General features: G+C 37.2%; 8 protein-coding genes across 8 annotated transcripts; 5 read left to right on the top strand and 3 right to left on the bottom strand.

The window, feature by feature from the left end:
- Window positions 1–4,835: 4,835 nt before the first annotated feature.
- SOMG_03737 (But2 family protein, similar to cell surface molecule) lies at window positions 4,836–5,927 on the top strand (the record flags this gene model as incomplete). The annotated part of the gene is made up of 1 exon (XM_056182526.1): window positions 4,836–5,927. One exon carries the CDS (start codon window positions 4,836–4,838, stop codon window positions 5,925–5,927), a length of 1,092 nt encoding a protein of 363 aa, XP_056038617.1.
- Window positions 5,928–9,593: 3,666 nt separating this feature from the next.
- SOMG_03736 (uncharacterized protein) lies at window positions 9,594–10,839 on the bottom strand (the record flags this gene model as incomplete). The annotated part of the gene is made up of 2 exons (XM_056182525.1): window positions 9,594–9,624; window positions 9,662–10,839. 2 exons carry the CDS (start codon window positions 10,837–10,839, stop codon window positions 9,594–9,596), a joined length of 1,209 nt encoding a protein of 402 aa, XP_056037484.1.
- Window positions 10,840–11,447: 608 nt separating this feature from the next.
- On the top strand, window positions 11,448–13,032 carry mtl16 (23S rRNA/U6 snRNA (adenine-N(6))-methyltransferase Mtl16; the record flags this gene model as incomplete). The annotated part of the gene is made up of 8 exons (XM_056182524.1): window positions 11,448–11,542; window positions 11,605–11,649; window positions 11,699–11,774; window positions 11,819–11,829; window positions 11,880–12,034; window positions 12,087–12,463; window positions 12,518–12,607; window positions 12,655–13,032. The coding sequence occupies 8 exons, from the start codon at window positions 11,448–11,450 to the stop codon at window positions 13,030–13,032; spliced, it is 1,227 nt and encodes a 408-aa protein (XP_056037492.1).
- A 350-nt stretch (window positions 13,033–13,382) lies between these two features.
- Window positions 13,383–13,835, top strand: smd1 (Sm snRNP core protein Smd1; the record flags this gene model as incomplete). Its single annotated transcript, XM_056182523.1, has 3 exons — window positions 13,383–13,396; window positions 13,435–13,484; window positions 13,543–13,835. The coding sequence occupies 3 exons, from the start codon at window positions 13,383–13,385 to the stop codon at window positions 13,833–13,835; spliced, it is 357 nt and encodes a 118-aa protein (XP_056038076.1).
- Window positions 13,836–14,305: 470 nt separating this feature from the next.
- etf1 (electron transfer flavoprotein alpha subunit EtfA) lies at window positions 14,306–15,331 on the bottom strand (the record flags this gene model as incomplete). The annotated part of the gene is made up of 1 exon (XM_056182522.1): window positions 14,306–15,331. One exon carries the CDS (start codon window positions 15,329–15,331, stop codon window positions 14,306–14,308), a length of 1,026 nt encoding a protein of 341 aa, XP_056037472.1.
- Window positions 15,332–16,141: 810 nt separating this feature from the next.
- On the top strand, window positions 16,142–16,465 carry apc14 (anaphase-promoting complex subunit Apc14; the record flags this gene model as incomplete). Its single annotated transcript, XM_056182521.1, has 1 exon — window positions 16,142–16,465. One exon carries the CDS (start codon window positions 16,142–16,144, stop codon window positions 16,463–16,465), a length of 324 nt encoding a protein of 107 aa, XP_056038071.1.
- A 352-nt stretch (window positions 16,466–16,817) lies between these two features.
- Window positions 16,818–17,108, bottom strand: omt2 (4-alpha-hydroxytetrahydrobiopterin dehydratase; the record flags this gene model as incomplete). Its single annotated transcript, XM_056182520.1, has 1 exon — window positions 16,818–17,108. The coding sequence occupies one exon, from the start codon at window positions 17,106–17,108 to the stop codon at window positions 16,818–16,820; it is 291 nt and encodes a 96-aa protein (XP_056038074.1).
- Window positions 17,109–20,040: 2,932 nt separating this feature from the next.
- mei2 (RNA-binding protein involved in meiosis Mei2) lies at window positions 20,041–22,293 on the top strand (the record flags this gene model as incomplete). Its single annotated transcript, XM_056182519.1, has 1 exon — window positions 20,041–22,293. One exon carries the CDS (start codon window positions 20,041–20,043, stop codon window positions 22,291–22,293), a length of 2,253 nt encoding a protein of 750 aa, XP_056038073.1.
- Between the last annotated feature and the right edge of the window lie 216 nt (window positions 22,294–22,509).

Genomic DNA, 22,509 nt, shown 5'->3' with positions numbered 1-22,509 from the left:
TCGTAGTGTCGTTACCTAAAACATGATTTAATGTAAATGATATGAATGAGATAGCAAGTGAAGTAAGGAAGAAAGAACAATACGAAGTCTGATTTACTAAAACAGAAGCTACCTTAATAATGTTCTCAATAATCGTAAAACCATAGTTAATTGCAATGAATGTGCTTCTGCAAGCTTTCGATGAAAGACTGGAAACATTCAACAATTCGATTGTATTCTATTTTTATACTCATGTGTAAAAAGTATCATGAATGCTGCATGAATCTGTAAAGGAAATGGACTGTTGAACCATCAATTGAAAAGTTCCAGAAAGAAAAGGTCGAATGTGGATCTCTTATTATTCCTTTTGTATTTATGTTTTACTTTTTATTCGAGTTTTTTCGACTTTTCATCGCAAGTTGCGTGCTTTGTTTACTTATTACACTACGAAGTCTTTAAGTATATAAATCCTGGATAATACTTTCATATGCGAATATAATTGTTACGTATTTAATGGTAACGAGGGCGCTGACATATACTGATGTAATATTACTGCTTTATGAGAGACATGCAGAAAAAACGCTACCCAGAGTTTTCAAGCAGGCATCTTTGGTTTTAACTGTCAGTTCCTTTTGAAAACTTTTTGATTCAATTAAGCACACATTCTTTTTTGGCTGCTTCTTGCAAAGTGGAACCAGCTTCTGCAAACTTTCTTTGGTGAATTTATTTGTTTTCGTTCAACTTGTCACTATTGATACTTTTCTGTTTTTTGAATTGCCATTGTAAAGATGAAGAATGAATACACTCCTATTTCAAATTCGGAAGACTCTTCCAAAACGCTCAATGATGAAAAGTCAGAGAGTCGACCTCCTTCAAATGGGATAGCACCTCCGTACCCAGGTAAGAAACATTAAAATAGAAAGTAATGTCAGTTGCCTCGTATTACTTGAGGATGACAACGTATCTAGGTTGATGAGGCCATCAACTATACCCTTTTCACAAAACAAAAAAATCATTTCTAATACGTCTATTAGATCCATACAAACATGTTGATTTGGAAATGGGCCAAAAAATAGCTAAGAATCCTCCAAATACAGCAGGAAACAATCAAAAAACAAATATGAATCCCCGAAAGACACGCTTGGTTCACTTGAGTGAAGATATGTGCTGTTCCCATTTCTGGCTGTGTCTTATCGTTGCACTATTTATTGGGTATAGTACAGTTTTTTTTATTTTTTTGGTTGCAGCTTTCGTTTACAAGGCTCCTGTGGATACGAAAATTCTCTGGATTCTTTTTTGTACTTGGGATGGATCCTTGACATTCTTTGTATTTGGTAAGGCAAGGATATTTATATTTTGTAAGACTCACTAACGGTTAGCGATGTTATTTAAATTTTCCAATTGTTTCACATAAGCTAAAAGAGGAATTCAAAAGCTGGTGTAGAAGAAGTGGATTGCAGGATTCTATTTGACTACTTTTGATGACGCGTATGTTGTATATACCTTTAAACCATTCTAATTGTTTCAGGAAACCCAGACTTGCCTCGTAGAAGATAAGGTATTTTCGGATCTGTATACGCGATTTTGGTGGTACGCACATTTTTAGAGGTTTTCTCCTGTATCATCTTTTACTTGACCTGTTAAGCGTACATAGCTCAAAACGACGAAATTGAACTTTGTGCTCTTGCTCTTGCTCTTGCTCGGGTAAGAAGTGAAGTTTGATTTCCATTTTTGCGTGCCATTTTGGAAACACCAATACTTATTGCAGCCTACCATGTTCCTATATCGCATAAGAATTGTATTAGCATGGTTTCTCCAAGTCGGCGAAATAAGTAAATCTTTGTTCTTTATTATATGTTGTACGTTTCTTTTCTTATTTGTGATTTCTTATACAAATGTCACATCTAGGATTTCACGCTGTGTAATTATAATACTGAGTGTATGATTTAAGGGTTGTAGAAAGTTGTATTTGTATACATTGGGATCTACTTGGTTTATACTATAAGTATTTTCAGAGTCCACTGACTAGATTAGCTAAATAAACGACACTAGATTTATTAGGCCAGATCCCTCGAATCTTCCTATCTGAAGATTCGTACTTCTCAAGTTGGTTGTTTATATCTTCGGAAGTAGGTAACATTGTTCCTTTTCTGATTATACGAACTCTCTTGTATTATAATTATACATATCTCGGCCTTGACAGGCTGTGACTGTCACAGCTGAAATTTTACGCTGTATAATTATAGTGCTGAGTGTATGATTTAAGGGTTGTAAAAGTTGTATTTGTATAAATTGGGCTCTACTTAGTTAACTATAAGTATTTTCAGAGTCCACTGACTAGATTAGCTTAATAAACGACACTAATTTTATTAGGCCAGATCCGTCGAATCTTCCTATCTGAAGATTCGTACTTTTCAAGTTTGGTATATTTATATCCTCTACGAGGTAACGTTGTTCCTTTTCTAATAAGATTATACGAACTCTCTTGTATTATTATAATACAATATCTCGGCCTTGACAGTGACATTGACAACAAAACCTTTTGTAATATTATACCAGAATATTGCTGATTGACACAAATGACAAGTTTGGCGTTTGTAAGCTGCTTAATACAACAAACAATCCTTCAAGTACTGATTTCTGCTAGAAAATATTTCTAATAGAATGGAATAGAATAATTTGAAAAGAAGATGCCACATTCCATGGTAGCATGAAAGCAAACGAATTTGCTTTTCTTTTCGGTGAACTCTGCAGCATCAAAGGAATAAAGTATCGCTTACCAATATTTTTTGGGAAAGAGAAATGACGTATGTGTAAACAAATCGACATGGTTTTACCAAAGCAGCATGCTATTCTTTTTATGGAGAATTCCTGCAAGGAGAACAGACTTATCAGCCAAGCCGTCAAACTTGCATACTACAAATTGAAAGGAGATCACGGAGAAGGGGTGACTGCAAGGCATTCAGCGTGTACGAGAAAAAAGAAAGGTAACGTTTTTGCGATGCGTCAAGTCGATTCAGATTTGTCGCTTCTTTTTGCAAAATCGAACAATTATTATGGATACAGGAACAAAGTCTCTGAGCATTTTTTTTGTCATATTTAGCTAGGATTCGCTTGATATAACCGTGGGGTATTTTGAGGGTACTAGAAAAAGCATTGATTCATAGACAGAACTTCTTTTTCCTCTTCAATAACAACAAAATCAATCGTTTTCGATAGATAATTCGTCAATGGCTGGAAAAGTTTCATCTTTTAGGAGTTGCATGAATGGCTGTCAAAAACAATAGTTGGAATGGACGCTAGCAGATATGAACCATTCGTATAAACGATGCAATTTTTTCGTCAAATTCTAAAATTGTTTTATCTTTTCTTTTCTTTCCTTTGCTTTATTTTTTTGTTTTCGAAGAAAAAGCTCTATTGGAAGTTTTTAAATTTGCATCCTTCTTTCCTTCCAAGTAGAACCCATTTCGTTTTCTTCTATCCCCCACTCTAGTCTACCCCACTTCCTCCTTAAAAAGCTCCGTACTGAAACATTCCTCGTGCCCCCATTTAGAATCAGTTTCTATCCATACTGCAAACACCGATCCACCCCCACCAAGGAATGTTTGTTTATCTTTGCTATGGGTATCTGTGTCTATGTCCGGACATTCGGAAACATCGGTGACTTCTTGCATCCGGTTTTCATAGAAATTTTCACCGAAATTGAAATAACACGGAAGTTTTAATTCCGAAAAAAGAGGAGAACTGATATCAATATGACCGAAACGTCCGTGACTTTACCGGGTTGGAACTCCGATGAAGAATAACAATAGCAATAGCAAAAGAAAAGGCAATTGCAATTCCACTATGGATGTAGGAGAGAGAAAAAGATGTTTCTCAAGGTAGATGAAGGAGAAGAATGGCCTTTTGTCTTTAAAAACAGCATAGGAAAATAAACACAAACGAGATGGGAATCTTTCCTATGAATATAATCGCTTCTTGCGTTTGTTTTCTCCGAGATTTGCCAGCGTTATCCCCTCGACGTTGTAACGAATTGTTGGCAAATTCATCTGGCAACGTAATGAACAGATGTGGTGCTGTTTTTTTGTTGACATAAGCAATGCAATTGAAGTTTCCCAGAAAGCCGAGAACAAACGATGAAACGAAACGGTAAAAACAAAAATTGCTTTTGAAATGAAAAAAGATAGAAAAAGTAAACCCTCTTTCTTTTCCCTTCTTTTCCTCATGTTTGTTTATATTTGTCTATATTAGTTCACTTCGTCATCCATGAGAAAAGTTAATTGTTCGGCTATAACAAGTGACATAGAGGACAGCATCCACCCGGCAGAATTGCGCATACAGTTTGTTTACTTCTCTAGCAACCTGTAGCAACTTGAGAAAATGATGGATCACGAGGTGAAGACGTTTCAAAGAGGGGAAAGCTTACGACAATTGTTAGAGTTTGTCATTCGATGATTCCGGAAAAGACTCCGATAGACACGGGCTTGGCCTATTTTTTGGGGTATAAATAGGACTCAATTTCCCTCTATGGAAACCATCCAATTCATCCTTCTCTTTAGTTGTTTGAAAACGCATTCAAGTCTTTCTTGATCATTCCTTGATTCAGATCTTGTTATTATTTTATTTTCTCATTTTCTCATTTGCATTATTTTCCCTTCCTTGGTAAAATTTCCTTTTCTATTTCATCTGTTATAAGCATACCCGTTGTTTACGATTGAACTGTTATCTTGTTGATCCCTATTTTCAATCCTTTATTTATCCAATTCTTCAAAAGTTTTTGATTCGCATATTTTCATTTTTCTTTTTGCATCTCTAATAATCATCCTCCCTCTATTCACGAATTATCTTTTTTCATCATGAAATTGTTTTCTTCCAATTTTTCAATTTATACCTTGCTCTCCCTTTTGGCATATGCTCCAACTTCCTCCTTTGCAGCTCCTTTTTTTAGGCGTTCGGGCATTCAGGATAATCAACCGTTTTCTGTAATGACCCTCCGCTCAGGAAATCTTTATGTTCATTTCCACTCCTTGTATGTTGGCGAGTCCGGTAGCGTTTACCTAGATCCCTATGATCATGTAAACAAATCTTCTGTGTTCACTGTGTCCAATGGTCATCTCATCCATGAAAACGATTTTGCTCACCTTGGCGATAGTGGTGCTTTGGTCTTTACATCTAAAGATGAGGGCTCTGCCGAAGGATTCAGTTTTGGAGAAGAAATTGCCGGTGGCTATCTGCTAAACTATAAGGGACAAGGTTTCGTTGCCTGCCCCGTGAAAGAGGATTCACCTGTTTACTCGGTCTATTATGGGCAAGGGAATGGTGATAGCAACTGTGTTGGCTTTGGATCACTTGCAGGTCCTTTTTCTTCTTCTTCTTCTTCTGCTAGCACCGCTCCCACTTCTGCAGCCTCTTCCAACGCCAAAGTACAAGACGTTGTTCCCACTGGAAGCAGCTATGAGAAAAATTCTGGTAACGGACCTGCTCCAATCTTCCCCAACGGCATTCGTCTCACCAACACTTCTTCTCCAGACTCTAATTCTGGCAATGTCTACTCGCCCGTTGCTTATCAAAAGGAAAATGACCACGTCAATACCATCTTCACTTTTGACGTTCCTCAGGTTTCCGATCAAAAATGCCAACTTCATTTCCATATTGATAAGAATGGCTTCCCTATTCAAGTTGATGGCTCAAATGGCGTCGGTGAATTCGTGTTCTATAACCTGTCTTCTGCTGCCAATGACGGTACTACTTGGGCCAATACCCCTAACCGCATTGCTGAAGTTGGCCGCTTCAATTGCTCTTCCAACGGTTGCGATTACACCACCAACATCACTTGCCCCGGCTCTTACAAGACTGTCTCTTATGAGCTGTCCGCCATTACTGACAAGTCTTACCTTGAGTACTTTGAAGAGATCAATCCTCTTGAAGGTCTCCAATTGACTGTTTAAGCGAACTTTATTCCTAGCTTTAGCGATTGTTGAAATCATTAACCCAAGCATTTAAATTTTGTATGGTTTATCTATATTCTTTCCTCTTTGCTGTATCATTTTTTCGTTTTTGTACCTTGTAAACTTTTTCATTCGTTTTGTCTTGTATTTGTCACGATAGGTGTCTTGTTAATATTTATATATATTATACTATGGCACTCTAAGAGCATATTGCTTAATATTGGCAAAAACCATAAGACTAAAGAGTGAAATATTACGAATGGTAAACAAAACACAGAAATTACGATATTAACAAATCGGACAGTCCTTTGGAACAGAAGTCTTTCAAAAAATGACTTTGTTTAACAAAGAGATAGATTACGTTAGCTATCTTAGAAAAGATATATAACCTATGAACCAACAGTCGAATTCTTCAGAATGGAAGATTCGACTGGTTTGGCTAAATAAAGATCGTCTTTTTACTTTCAATTTAGTCGATCAGATCCCTGGACATTACTAGCGTCTATACTGGTAGCACAACATAGTCCAATTCACGAAAACAATCCTACTTTTGTAGTTATTATTTACACCGGATATTTATTCTCATAACCCGTGAGAATTACTAACGTGACATCATTACATTCATGAATCCTTGTTGTTATACGATAATAATATCAATATACTAGTAATATCGTATACCAGTTATGACACCTCCCTTCTTAAGACGCTTTCACTTCCTTGAATTGAAAGATCTTGTTTTCCTTGCGGTTCTATTGAGATGAAGCGCTTTGGTTATATTCAACGAGTTTTGGATCTGCTTTCTGTTGAACAATATGAGTGGGGATCCAAGTGACTGAACGAAGGTAGTCGTTTAACAGTTTCGTATGGTATGAACAGTAATAAAGCGAAGGCTTTTTGTTGTTGTCGACATCTAATATACGGTCGATGGTTATATTTGCCAGAAAGTTGTTTGCATGTGAGTCTGCGTTGTATTATTCGAGTTCAGACACATGAAATGATGCAGGGTATCGTCTTCGTATTTCACGAGGAAAATTTAAAGTATAGTTGTGTTCTGCAACTTTCTTTTTTATTTCGAATGGTCCGACAAACGTTGGTTCCAGTTTGTTGTTTTGATGAAAGAATCCCACTTTACCATTCTTAATGAGTACTTGGTCACCGGATTTGAATATTGGCGGTATCTCTGTCTTGCGATTGTAGTTTCATTCACTTTTCGTATGTGATTTCTGATGTCGTGAACAGGTTCTGTCTATGAGGATAAAAATAATGTACCGAGATCGTTTTTTAATTGCATATCCGATTTTGTTAGTATAGGTTGTATACCACATGCAGCCTTTATTGGGCTTACTTTGGTAGCGCTATGTTCAGCAGAGTTGTAACATAACTGTGCTTTCTTCAAATATGTAGCCCAATTTTCCAAATTGTCATGCATATAGCAACGTAAATATTTTTCGACTATTTGGTTAACACGTTCAGTTTGTCCATTCGTTTGTGGATGAGATCCAGAAGATAATCTGAGTGTTACATTATGATCTTTGAGGTATTGTTTCCATTTATCAGAAATGAATATAGGTCCTCGATCGGAAACTATGTCTCTTGGTTTACCGTATACCGCTACGATATGAGATTCGAACATTGCGATCAGTTGTTCTGCGGTCGTGGTTGTATTACAAGGAAGAAACCAAGCCATTTTGGTGAAACGATCAACAATTGTTAAGATGGCATCTTTACCTTGAGATACTGGTAATCCAACGATAAAATCCATAGAATAATGTTGAAACGGTTTTTCTGCAATGGGCAGTGGTTGTAATTGACCATAGCGTTGATGATTTCGAGTTTTACTGTGCTGACATATATCACAATTTTTAACATACTTTTGGATATCGCTTGTCATTCCTTGCCAATAAAACTTTTCGCGAATGCGATTTGTTGTGGACAGTTTTCCTCGATGTCCTCCTGAAATAGGATGATCATGGAATTGATAACATATCAACTGAACTAGTTGTGGAACTGTTGGGATGATAATTTGTCTTTTATCATTAATGATGAGGCCGTTTATAATTGTATATTGCGGATTGTCGTTGTCTCCATTTAGGATTCTTTGAAACTTTTTATGATTGGAGTACTCTTTGCGAACGTAGTCGAAAACATTTGTTAGATAATTTGTTTCGCTAAGTTGATTGATGGCAGTGATTTTATAATCTGGGCGACGTGAGATTGCGTCTGCTGGTTCATTCTTTCGGCCAGGTCGATATTGAATTTCGAAATTGTATAGTTCCAATTCTGTTGCCCATCTATTGATTTTGGAACGAGTATCTGTGTGAATTTTTGTAAACATAGATGTTAGATTCTTGTGATCTGTTAATATTTGAAATGGTGTTTCTGTGTGAGCTAAGAAATGATACCATTTTCGGAGAGCAGCAATAATTGCATAGGCTTCTTTTTCCCATGTTGGCCAAATGCATTGACGATCTGTGAATGTTTCTGAATAGAAAGCTATTGGATGATAAACGTTGTCATCTTGTTTTTGCGATAGGATGGCTCCTATGGCAAAGTCGGAAGCGTCAGTTTCTAATCGAGTTTCTTTTGTTGGATCATAGTGTTTTAACATAGGAACGTTTTCTAGTTCTTCCTTGATGTTGACAAAGGCTTCTTTATGACGGTCGGTCCATTTGTATTTGACATTCTTCTTTGTTAGGTCATATAACGGTCGTGCCAATTTTGAAAGATTCGGCATAAATCGTCTGGAATAATTAACAAAACCTAAGAAAGATTGTAGGCGTCGCAACGTATTGGGTTCAGGCCAATTTGTAACAGCTTGAATTCTTTCTGGGTCAATCTCAAGTCCTTGGTTGGAGAAGATATGACCTAAGAATTTGACTTTCTTTTGGAAAAAGGTACATTTCTCTCGATTTGCGTATAAATTTGCGTCTTGTAGCTTTTGCAATACTTTTTGTAAATGTTCCTCGTGTTCTTTTTCTGAAGAGGAAAATATCAGAATATCGTCCAAATAAACGATAATGAAAACTCCAAGGTATGGAAAAAGTGCTTGGTTAATATATCTTTGAAAATTTGCTGGCGCATTGGTTAATCCAAAGGGCATTACTTTGTATTCAAATGCTCCAAAGGGTGTCTTGAAGGCTGTCTTTTGTTCATCGCCTTTTCGAATTCTAAGTAAATGATATGCTTCTTTCAGACCAATTCTACTGAAGACTTTGGCTCCGCTTAGCCAATTTATAATTTCTTCGAAATTAGGTAATGGATAATTATCCCTCTTTGTAATGGCGTTAAGTGGTTTGTAATTTATAACCATAAGATATTTATCTGTTCCCTTTTTCGGTACAACTATAGGAGCACACATAAATTTTGATGAGCTCTTGCGGATTCGGCCTTGACTTAATAATTCGCGCACCTTTTCGTATATTGTTGCGTATTCCTTTTGTGTATAAGGCCTTAGTTTTGGTGTATGATCTGGCAATTCGTTTGTAAGTTCGATCTTTAAATCACTATTTGAGTGTTCGGGTAACGGATTATTTGTAGGATCTGTGAATACTTTGTCGAACGGCACTAATATTTCATGAAGTTTATCTTTGTTTTCGTCGGGGTTATTATTCTGGTCCTTGAGTTTGTCACAGTCAAATAAGCTTTTCCAGCTTCCTAATATCCTTTTTATAAGCGTCCATCCGATAAGGACTGGATTCTGTGCCTTTGTTGTAATTATAAACTTTTCGTAATACGTTCGATCGTTATGTTTTACTGGTAATGTTAAACTTCCTTTAACTTCGAGTTTGTCTTCCGTTATACTCTCGAATATTCGATATTCTTTATTGAATTTAATTGCAAACTGTTTGGCTAAATCCTCTCTCATTACTGACACATTTGCGCCTGTGTCTATGAACGCATTGACCTTGCGGTTTTTGATTTCCACATCAGAATATTGAGAAAATTCATCATCTTGATACTTGGTTCTTCGCTCTCTCGAATATAATTTATTTATATGGATGGTTGTATTTCTCTTAGAGTCGATATTAGGTTCTAGTATTTCATTTAACTTTGGTTTCGCTTCATTTTTGGAGTCGTCAAAATGTTTGGTTTGTTCGCGCTTATTAGGTTTCCAAGTTTTCAGTTTCGGTGTTGAAAACTGTTGGCGTGTATATTTCGTTGGTTTTGGAAGTGGTGTATACCATAACTTTCTCTTTGTCTGTTTCCTTGCTTGATGTATATCCCCTTTTTCATACCCATGATCTAGAAGAAGGCTTCGGTGATTCATTTTGAGACTTAAAAAGATAGTAACCCTAATATGTGTATCTTGGTCTAAGCTGTTAAGCCATTTCTCATAATCATGAAAATCAAGATCCAAATTTGGTGTTTGTTCTAAATATTCATGCAATGTTTCTAACCAAGAATCGCTTTTTCCATTTTCAAGGGTTTGTTCAAAGACGTACTCAAAGGTTCTATTCTTTCCGGGCTTTTTTACAATCTCCTTAATTTGGTTTTGATAATGTTCTCCAGTTCTATGATAAAGATAGTTGATTTTTTCGCGATCAGTTGGAAATACTAGAGGAACTGTTTTGAAGATCATTACCAGTGCATCTTTGAAGTCACTTAAGGTTTGGTTGTTTTTTCCCGTAAATGGTTTTGGTATGTATCTTCTGACTTCGTCTAGGTATAAATTGTATTTTGTGCCATAATTCTGTGATACCAAGTCGATCATGTCTAACGGGTTCTCATAGATATAATTTTCGTCAATTTCCATTTTACTCAAATTTTCGGCCATTCTTTCTTGATTCATGATCATCATTTGATCAGACATCATTTTCATTTGTTTAGTATAGTCTTTTTGCAGCGCACGCACTTGTGTTTGCATTTGCTGAAAAGCAATTTCAAACCCAGCGCTTTCAGAGTCCACTTCCATTTTTGTTTTTATTCGAATGAATCGTACTTAAAACGAAAAAGATTTCCACTTTCAGGTTGGAAGATAAATTTGTCACAGGTTGAATCTCACTTGTTATGAGAATAAGTATTCAGTGGAAAAGATGTAAGTGATAACAATTCATTAAATTGTATGTTTGACTTATAGATTGGATGCTTTTGTACTATAGAAAAATAGTAATAGCTTCCAGGGATCTGATTCACTAAGTAAGTTGTAAGGACAATTTATTTGGCTAGATCAGTCAAATCTTCCAATCTGAAGATTTGATCTCTCAGCAGAGGTATATATATATTTCTAAGATTAGTCAGCTTCTAGATAACTTTTAGTTCTAGCTTTATAAAATTTTTAATGGCAAAAATGAAAATTTAGTTTTTGTAATAACGTATTTGATAATACAATACATTTATTGTATCAAAATATTAGTAATATCGTATACCAGTTATGACAATTGTAATATCCACTTTTCTTCAACGACGGGCCGAGGATGACACTTTTATTTTAGGATTGGCAAGCTTCATTAGGGACAGACTCAAACTCTAGGTAAGTGGAATGGTTTTATGATTTGCATTTTATTGAAACATTGCATTAGAATGTCCACTGCTTTGACAGCAGCGAGTAAGCTGGATTCCATACTTCACTTGGACTTTCAAAAATTATCACAGGAGTACCCTCCTTTACAGCATTTGTACGTTTTTTACGTCTCATTTTTTCCTTTTTAAAATTTTTGAACTGACTTGATGTATCCAGCTTACAAGAAGGACATATTGATTTTTGGGATCAAGGTGCTGTTTTGTACGTTACATTCACATCAACTGAGACCTTCAGATTCTAATATCCATAGAACACTGGCTAAAGCCATTTTGAAAGTATATTTTTCGTTGGAATTGTCTTTGCCAAAGAACCGATTATGTCCTATGGTATATTAGCTTGATTCTGAAAACATCAAAAACTAACGTGTTAGGTCCCTAATCGGTATGGTTACCTAGAAGTTTTCTTTTATTTGTTTATCTAACAATTTGCAGTGTTTTGTATCTAGACTACATTGAAAGTCTCTTGCAGAGTACGATAGTTGACTTTGACAATGAAAAAGTGATAGGGCTGGACATTGGAACAGGTGCATCTTGTATCTATCCTTTGCTAGGTTGTAAACTGTACTCATTCAACTTCTTAGCAACAGGTATGTTTTTCATTCTGATAGTTACAAACTCGGGAAAGAAACTAACCATTAGAAATCGATTCGTCTTCCTATGATGCAGCTTGTTCAAACGTTATGAATAACCGGTTGGAAGACAAGATTAAGCTTGAACATCGTTGTGAAGCCGCTTCTTTTCTCTCGAGATACCCAAGTGGCCAAGAATTTACCTTTGTTATATGCAATCCGCCGTTTTATGGTAGCAACGAAGAAATTTTCAACAATAAAGATCGGCTACCAAATTCCATCTGCAGTGGAAGTAAAAATGAGATGATTACGCAAGGAGGTGAGGTTGAATTTGCAAGGAGAATTCTTCAAGAAAGTAAATGTAGACGTGAAATTTTATGGTTTACCTGTTTGCTTGGAAAAAAATCAAGCTTAGCCGATTTAATTCACGATTTGCGAGATGAAAAGGTTGAATTGATAATTTGGAAAAACAAAAAAAATTGACTAACCTTGCTATACTAGATTGATAATTATGGAATATATGAAATTCATGTGGGGAAAACAAAACGGTGGATTCTAAGCTGGTCTTTTTCGCGTCGGCGACCATTGAACGTAAGAATCGATCCCGTCAGATTTAAATTTTCAACTGACAGACTTAGCATTTGATACGCCCTGCCTTTTTCTCACTTCCTAAACTGCTGCCTAGAAAAACTTTGTATGAGTGGGATGTGAGCATTAATAATCAAACTTTTTTTGAGGTACTAGATGGATTCTTGGATAGTATGAACGTTGAACACAGTCGTTATCATGAAAAGGTAGCTATTTTTTCGAATGGTATTTCTTGGTCCCGCAAAGCTAGACGAACGGGTAAGCATCAAAACCCTTCCCAAATAAGCATGGAGGACAGTTTTAGGTGCACAATCAGTTACGACAATTTCAAAGGCCAATGCTGTTGGAAAGAAGGAAAAGACTACTTGGTGTATGAGAGCTTTTGTTCTACGCTTCATCGAAAATATAAAGAGAGCAGCTCGTCTTAAGAAGCGTCACCCTTCCTTCGTTCGTTTGCTTCAACAACTTATGCCTTTGTTTTCAATCAGATATGCTATTTATGAATACTAAAATGAACATGAATATAAAAATAAATATGAATACCCTTGCAACTGCTACTGAGATACTTATAAAATATAAATTTGAAAACAAAAAGTCGAAGGTAGATGAAAAAAAAAAAAAAAAAAAAAAAAGGATGTATATTAAACTAAAGTTTCGTAGCTTTCTTATATTTCTAAACTGAGTGATATATGGGCATACCATGATTGACATTTGTGTAGACTCCTGTATAGGTAACTTTTCTAGATACGAACCTACAACACCTGTACATAATTTCAAGATGAAATTGGTTCGGTATGTGAAAAAAACAAGTTTTATAACTAATGAATTAGGTTTTTAATGAAATTAACAAATGAGACGGTCTCCATTGAGCTGAAAAATGGTATGTACGGTCGCTTTTCCCAAGAAGTGAGAATACGGGCTAATGCTAATGGAAACAGGAACCATCCTTCATGGAACAATCACCGCTGTAGACATGCAAATGAACACTCATTTAAAAACCGTTAAAATGACGGTGAAAGGACGCGAACCAGTCCCTTTGGAAACTCTGTCCATTCGTGGTAATAACATTCGTTACTACATCCTCCCAGATTCTTTACCCTTGGATACCCTTTTAATTGATGATAGCACGAAACCGAAACAAAAGAAAAAGGAAGTCGACCGTGGCCGTGGTCGTGGACGGGGCCGTGGTCGTGGTCGTGGACGAGGCCGGGGTGCTGCTCGCGGATTCTAAGATTATCGTAAAATAAGCGTTTGATCTTAGTATTACTTTTTGTTTATTTAATTTCATTTGGCTGTGCTTACTACGGTACAGTACTTTGTGCAATGTTCATGACAAAGTTCTTTTACCTCGATAATACAAAGTTACAAGTTTTCCATCATTTGGTTTTTTGATTAGAGATAAACAAAAAAGGAATAAGAAAAAAAGAGGGTGCAATTCCAAGGGTTTCAATGTGGGCATCGGACCCTCCATAGTGCTTTATGCAATTTTTATATAGAATTTCCAAATGTGTCTCATAGGAAAGTATACGAAAATATCTCTCTCATTATATTTCAGACTCGGTTTATTATTTTAATTAAAAAGGGAACAGGACATAAAAACAAAAAGGATAACAAACGTTGACATAGAACCAAAAAAAAAGGTAAAATAATCCTAGTATGATTTGTTTGCACACGGACACATATCATTTACATGAATTGAGCTTAAAGCTTCTCAACAAGTTCGGGAACAGCTTCATACAAATCAGTAACCAAACCTACATCAGAATGCTGGAAGATAGGAGAGTTTTCATCCCGGTTAATAGAGGCGATGACTTTGCTGTCTTTAATGCCTGCAGTATGTTGAATGGCACCGTCGACTCCTACAGCAATATACAATTTAGGAGCGATAATTTTTCCGGTCTGTCCAATTTGCAAAGAGTTGTCGGCGTAGCCAGAATCAACTGCAACACGAGTAGCACCAATAGCAGCGCCCAATTTGTCAGCAAGAGGAGTTAGCGTCTTTTCAAAAGTAGCTTTGTCTTTTAGGGGACGGCCACCAGCTACGACGCGTTCAGCAGAGCCAAGGTCAGGACGTTCACTTTTAATAATGTTTTCGCTTACCCATGACTGTAGAGCAGCAGGTTGAGGGTCCACGCCTGCAGTAACACTAGCGGAGCCATTGTCAATGGCGGGAGTGGGATCAAAAGCAGACGCACGTACTGTGACGAGCTTGACGGGTTCCTCGGTTTTAACGTGTACATTTACATTACCAGCATAAGTAGGGCGAACGAATGTTTTTTCATCCACCACGCGAATCACATCGCTGACTTGCATTACATCCAACATTGCAGCTAACCTAGGCATGACTCCTTTTCCAAGGGTACTGTGTGCACTAAAGACATGAGAGGCATCAAATTTTTTTGCATTTTCATACAAAACCTTGGCAATCTGATCCGGTAAAAAACGCTCGTAGGCATTGTTTTCCACATGAATCACCTGCTTTAAGCCATCCACCGACTTGGATGCTTGTTGAGCGACTTGAGATGCATTTGGGCCAACTACGAAAGCAAAAACGTCTCCTCCAGTACGTTTCGCGGCTTCGATTGCAGAGAGAGAAGCTGGTTTAGACTTTCCTTCTTGATGTTCCAAAAGAGCAAGAACGTTGAAGAATCGTCCATTAATTTTCGTGAAAACAGAACGAGATGCAAAAAGCGATCTTGAAATTGGCCGATATGCGATTCCAATCATGATACCTGCTTTTGGTGGTGTGTGTAAGAAAGCACAGTTGCATATTCCATAGGAGAGTAGAACCCTGAACCGGCAGCCAAGGAACACTCAGTGAAACAGATTTATTCTAATTATTATAATAACTACTGGAAAAAAAATAAGAAACAGCAAGAGAGAAACAATTCCAACTTCAGATTTTGTTTGCGAATGTGACCATTGGGATTCAGGACCTCTTAAAGTTCTTTCAATACCGTGAGTTTCAAGGGACTTCTGGAAGATCTTTTCATTTTTTAGCTAAGAATCTCTAAACGCAATACCGGAATTTTTGAAACCATGACTAGCTCTATCTAGCAATATTAACCTCATGAATCCAGATTAGACTACCAGGTTCTTTGTTTATCCAATTTTTTCGGATTGCAAAAAAAAAAAAAAAAAAAAAAAGAGAATGATCCAATGCTTCACGAAATACAACCCGTAACCGAATAATTTGAGAGAATTTTTTTTTGGTTTGTTTGTTTACATTTTAAAGAGATTCTTTCCCTGCGTTAAAGGGGCAAGGGTAACAATCTTGGAAGAACGACAAATTTTGCTTTTTCTTCATAAACTCATTTTGCTTTTTGTTTGTACACTGTCGAAAAAGAAAAAAAAAAAAAAAAAGGTCTCTTGTGAATCGCGTTTAGCGGAAACCCACCGTTCAACTCATGATTGTTTCGTAAATACTTGTTTTTGTTTGTTTACCTTGCGTCTTCCTAGCTGTATTTTTCTTTTTTTTTTGATTCTCATCCAAAACTCAACGACAGTTTACGTTTCATTTTGTCCTTATCTGTTCAAATGGACCCATTTTCCAATCAAGGTCCTTCAAAAAGTTATTGTTCCTTTGGGAACGTTTTTCAACGGCTTTCCACGGCCCATGCCACGAAACCCATCACCCGAAAGGCATTCGTTCTACCACATTCATCTGAAGCCATTGATTTTTGGAATTATCGTGACATTATCGCTGGCGATGAAGCCGAGCAAGAACGGCAAGAACGAGCCAATCGTATTGCTATGACAAGGATTGCAGCTAGCAAAAGCTCTGCGCCAGAGTACCACCAAGCTATTCTTCGGAATCTTACCAGCCATGTGCAAAAACTCGATCAATTGTCAGAATGGTGAGCCTCACCGTCCTCCCATCTGGTTGGGTTGAAAAATCTTAACAAACAAGCAAGCGGAAATCAGTGATTCATTTTTTGTTGTATTAGCAATAGTACATATCCTTGAAAAATTCAATCCTCACCACCTTTTGCCTGTTCCAAAGGTTTAGGTACAAATGTCGACACTTGTATGGAGCCTAATCTATCCATGATCCAACCTATGCTTTTTATGATGTCTCTTTATTTTATGAATAACATTTCATTCCTTTCATTGAGAGGTTATGAACAATCAACTCACACGTTTCTATATACTTTATGAAATAAATCTGTCAGATTTGCGATAACAGCAAGCCCGTATGGTATGGAGAAGAAAGCTAAGATTTTTCACAAATCGTGTCAATAAACTCTGCCAACTTGACATCTTTTTCCGTCAAGGACTTGGTCATGTGCGTGGTCAACGTAATATCTACCTTATTGTAAACATTATTCCATTCCGGATGATGGTTCATCTGCTGAGCCCGCAGTGCCACGCAGGTCATGAATCCGAAGGCTTCAATGAAATTTTTAAATTGAAACGTCCTTTGAAGCTTTGTGCTGTCTCCCAGTAAACTCCAAGAGTTTTTAGGCCTCGAGACGAGAGCAGTAATGCGGGTAGACAAATTCATAATAAAGCTTTACTCAAGAACTCAAAAGATGCTTTTGATGTATGGACTGCCAAAATTTTGCAAACGACAAAACAACTCAAGCAATGTATGTCGTGTTTGGACATTCACGACCTCTATGACGACAACCCGCTGGTCGAAGCCTACCTGGAGAATAACTCCACAAGCAAATTTCTGGGTTACTTAGTCGCCTGGCATTGTTTATTTGTTGTTTGTAAGGTTTCATTTTTTTTTTTTTTCATTTCAATTGGATTTTTCAACGAAGCTTCCATGCAACAAACGCTGCAGTGGCTTGGCACATTGATACAATTTCACTTTTTTCATTACGTGTCCAAGAGAAAACACCAAAACTCTACTGTTACGCGGCAATTCATCTCCCAGCATTTGATTTCCCAAAAAACCAAACCAAAAACAAGTACGAAAACAATAACCAAAATGAACAGGGAATGCACTCTTCCATTCCGCCTTTGAAAACAATCAACACCCCCCTTTACACCTAGTAATTTCCCAAATTACCATTGCCCAGCCTTTCTCTATGCATTCGGCCATTGCTTGCACAGTTGATGGACTATGCAAAGAATTGTCTATGAAGCTGATTTTAAACTGGTGGTACATGGGGAAAAAACGCTCACAAACTACAAGCCAAAACGAAAGCTACAATCGCACTTTTTTTAAATAGTTAACTAGTTGGCTTTCTCTCATGAGAATGCTAACCATACGGCGACTACCTCTCTCTCTATATATATATATATATATATATATATTTATATATTTACATGGAATGGAACTGCGCATGACTTGAATATCACGCCTATACAAAAAACCCCGCACGGTATAGCTTTGAAGGTGAGGAGAAATGTCGAGATTATTCTTCGGTCGTTTAAAACCAACCGTCCATGGAAACACTTAAAGTTGCAGGGAGTATGTTCCATTAAGGTTACAACCCCCACATGGAATAGGCAAGTAGAGACAAATCAGGGAGCCAGCATTCTCTTTTCGGTGGGATGTAAATACATCATGGGTGAGGGGAAACAACAACAAGCCAAAGAGCGAGTCAGAAATGGGCTAAAGGTTTCTGAATGAAGCAAAGAGAGTGAGCAGCAAAGCGTTGATCTCTTCAATGTTCGGGTATAGGAAATGTACAAAGAAAAAAGACTCTTTTGAGTATGAAAACACCTGCAATTTGGGTTTCTCCCTTTTCCTTTACGGATCTAAAGATTGTGTTATCGCTTTCGAGTTGTCTAATTATGTTTTTTCTGATAAGCAACTATCTAATGTAAGGTTTGCAAAGGTGAAATATGAGGAGATACGAATGATACTTTCAGTAAAGTTCAATGAGTCTATGCTTGCTTGTCCAACGAAACCGAGCTTGTCACCCTAATGAAATGCAGTATCCTTACTATTGGCTCGCTTTTTTACAATGATGGAAAGCCTAAGCTTGTTTTTTCTTTGTTCTCGTTTCGTTTCCCATCTATGAGCTCAATTTACGACATAATCCATGTTTTCGAATGCATCTAGACACAACTCTTGCAACTGATAACGATTTTCTTTGCGTATTTAAGCTTCGTTTCCTTGCATTTTTTTGTCGTTATGCATTGCTGAGCAAAGCCTCTTATCTCTTTTGCTTTCATCACTTTGTTTACTTTGTTTGCTGGGCTTTGTTACCCTTCCCTGTTATTCACAACGTCCCCGTTCCTCCATCATTTCTTTGTTTACAGAGGAAATCTGCTTCCATCTAGTCCATTGGTTCGAAGGTTCCTTTGTTTAAGTTTCTTTGTCTTTAGGTTATTCCGTTCCCTTAAATACCATCGATAGCCGCTACCCTACCTTCACTTCAGTCTTCTTCATTCATCAAGACTCGATTCCGCTCCTTTTTGTCTTGAGGATACTGATTTTGTTATTTTGTTTTTCTTTCTCATTCATTTTATTTTATATATATATATATATTTTTTAGTTTTTTCCAACCTTGAAATAGGTTCTTTTCCATTCTCCCCTTGTATTTATGGAACGTTCTTAAAGAGACCTTTCTCTTTTCATTTCTCTTTCCTCATCTTCGCTCTTTTCTTCATCTAATTCAAAAAAAAACTATTTGTTTCTTTTTTCCTAAAGAAATTTTCTTTTTCATTTCTAAAAGAATTGATTTTTGTTTTCAATAATTCTGTTAAAACCGTTTTTCTCAATTCCTCTTTTCCCTTCCTTGTGTCTGTGCGTTATCATCTCCACTCGTCTCTGCATCTTCCCCTCTTTCTGTGATAGAATTGATCCTTTGGGTTCCCTTTTGTTTACCCTTGTTTTGGTTATTGTTCTCTAACATTGTTACCTGCTTTTGTTTGTTTACTCGGTCTTAATTAGCCCCTAACTTTTGCCATTTCTTGGGTTTTTTTCTAATCTCTTTCCGTCTTCTACATATAATTGAGCATCTCCCTCTTTGGGTGTTGTTTTACTTTCAATTTCATTCTCCTAGTTTCATTAGGTTTGTCTTTTTGACTTTTTATTTCGCTTTTTCCTTTATCTTTGCCAATTTGACTTGTTTCACCTTTGATCCTTTCTTATTTTTTTTTATAATTCAAGCAGCGTTGTGATTGCTTGCTAGTTTCCTTGGTCCTATACAATCTTTGTTTCCTGTTTACTTACCACTTTGTTTGTTTTATCATCCTGGTTTCCATACCCGTTTGGACTTTGCTTTTCTGATTCTTTTGTTATTTTTGAAAAAGTTCATTCGTTTTGAGCTATCTTCTGTTGGTATTTTCTGTCAAAGTTTCTGTTTCTTGTAAATCATCGTCTTTTTTTTTTTTTTTATCTCGCTTTTTGATTCAAGAATTGGTGCTTGATAAACTTAATCTTTTTTTATTAAAGGCTCTTTTCTTTTCTCTGTCTTTTCTTTTCCTAGGTTCTTTCCTTTCGGTCTCTATCAAATCTTTTAAATACCCTTTTTATGATGGCATCTGGATCCTCGCTTTCATTAGCATCCCATTCCTCTTCGGAATCTACTTTCCAAATTGATATGGACAAGACTCTTCACGCTCTTCCTTCCAGTCTTCTCGATTCTCCTTTATTATCAAACTGTGGTGACTCCTACAACCAAAAGTCCGGTCTGCTTTTGAATAATATCCATCACAACAAAAGTATGGGTCTTTCTAACAACAATGCTAAAGAAAACTCAACCGGTGATCGAAAAGTTGAGTCTATACCTGGACTCACTTATACCCAAAATGATGAAAATGCATTCCAATATTCTTCTGTCGGCTTAACCTCAGCCGATCCTGCCAAGTTTCCCGAGCGGAAGATTCCTTCCAAAGGAGAAACGTTTTCCGAAAGACAGCCGTTAGGCTCTTGGCAGACGAATGTAGCTCCTTCAGAATCACCTCCCCAGGCTTCTACTTACAGTGATTATGCTGTACCAAATGGAGTCAATCCGTTGCAATCTAATAACCAATACCCAACTGCTCTTCACCGCTCTGCTTCCTACCCTGGTCCTTCCGATGACTTGGATATGTTTTCTTCAGCATCGAGATATCTATTTATTTCAAATTTGCCAAGAATCGTTCCTTATGCTACTTTGCTAGAACTCTTTTCTCGGTTTGGTGATGTGAAGGGCTTGGACACATCGGCTTTGTCAACCGATGGTATTTGCATCGTTGCTTTTTTCGATGTTCGTCAAGCTATCCAGACAGCCAAGATCCTTCGCACACAGCGTTTCTTTAATGATCGTTTGCTGAGCTTTCAAATTTGCCAGCGCTCTAGCATTCAACGTATGATTAATCAGGGCGCCCCAATCCAGTTTCTTGATGATAATGAAGGTCAGTTGTTGTTTACCATGCAAGGGCAGGTAACTCTCTCCATTCAGCAATTGCAATCCATACTACAAACTTTTGGGCCATTGCTTTGCTTAAAACCTCTCAGGGGTCAAAATCCCTCTCAAATTCTTTGTGAATTTTATGATACCCGTGATGCATCTTTCGCACTTGACGAATTGGATGGTAGGATTATTCACAACTGCTGTCTTCAAGTCTCTTACTACGATGCTATGGTAGATTCTGTTAGTTCGTCTTCCGTATCCAGTCACTCTGTTAATAAAAGCATAAATTCCGCACAACCGCCGAATGATTGGATGTATCCTTTTACCAACAATGGGCAAGAAGCAACTCCTTTGTTAAAACGGACATCATCAAATTTGGGATCTCAATACTCTACTTTATCCAATTCATTGAGGTCGGTTCCTTTAGGACGCACTGAATCTTCACCAGCTTGGGGTACCGGTGGGCACTATGACCTTTTATCTACCAGTCCAACTGTCTCAGTTAACAACAGTAGAAGACCTATGAGTGCATCTCGTTACAGTATGGATGTTTCTCCAATTGCTCCTCCAACCTCAGGTCGTGGGAAACAAAGAGCCGTGGATCTCTTAAATGGATATTCTGGGCAATGGAACCCATTTACAGCTTCTTCTCTAAAAGGAGTGGATTCCCCTACGAATGCTGTTGGTATGAGACGAAGTTTAACAGTTGATGCTAACGCTTCCCGTGCTAATCCTGCAAACTTGAGCTTTGCTTCGTTGACACTTCATGATTCACGAGCTGATCCCGCTGCTTTCTGTCCTGCACCATTTTACGGAGCGGGTGAAAATACATTTCAGGGGCTTTCTGCTGTTCCCGAAAGACCCATTTCTATGGATAGAAATTCAGTCGATTATGCACGCGTTGCAGCCGGACTAGATCATCGAACGACAGTGATGATCAAAAACATTCCAAACAAATTTACACAACAGATGCTTCGTGAATACATTGACCTTACGAATCAGGGAACCTATGACTTTTTGTATCTCCGCATAGACTTTGTAAATAAGTGCAATGTTGGATATGCATTCATAAATTTCATTGACCCTGAAGCAATTGTCACGTTTGGCAAAGCAAGAGTGGGTACTCAATGGAATGTTTTCCACTCTGAAAAGATTTGTGATATTAGCTATGCCAATATCCAGGGTAAAGAAAGGCTTATAGAAAAATTCCGCAATTCATGCGTTATGGATGAAAATCCCGCCTACCGCCCAAAAATCTTTGTTAGTCATGGTCCCAATAGGGGAATGGAAGAGCCCTTCCCTGCTCCAAACAACGCTCGTCGTAAGCTGAGATCTATTGCTAGTGCTCAGCAAATAGGACTTTTCCCTCCTACAGCTAGTAAGTGCTAGTTTTTCTTTATTGTTTGGACTTACCTTTTTTGTATGTTTATGAATACGTCTATGATCCTGTATACTTTAGCATGGAAATGTGTATGATTAATGATTTATGTGTTTTGATATGATATGATTAATTGCGACAAGTGGAGTATAAGAATCCGATACACGATAATAGGAGATGAAAAAAATCAAGATTATTATTAAGTTATAATCTAACAGTTTCTGCTA

Source organism: Schizosaccharomyces osmophilus, chromosome 2, assembly GCF_027921745.1.
Source record: "Schizosaccharomyces osmophilus chromosome 2, complete sequence".
Taxonomy (NCBI): Eukaryota; Fungi; Ascomycota; class Schizosaccharomycetes; order Schizosaccharomycetales; family Schizosaccharomycetaceae; genus Schizosaccharomyces; species Schizosaccharomyces osmophilus.
Note: the sequence above shows the minus strand (reverse complement) of the source record. Positions and strands in the feature narration are given on the sequence as shown.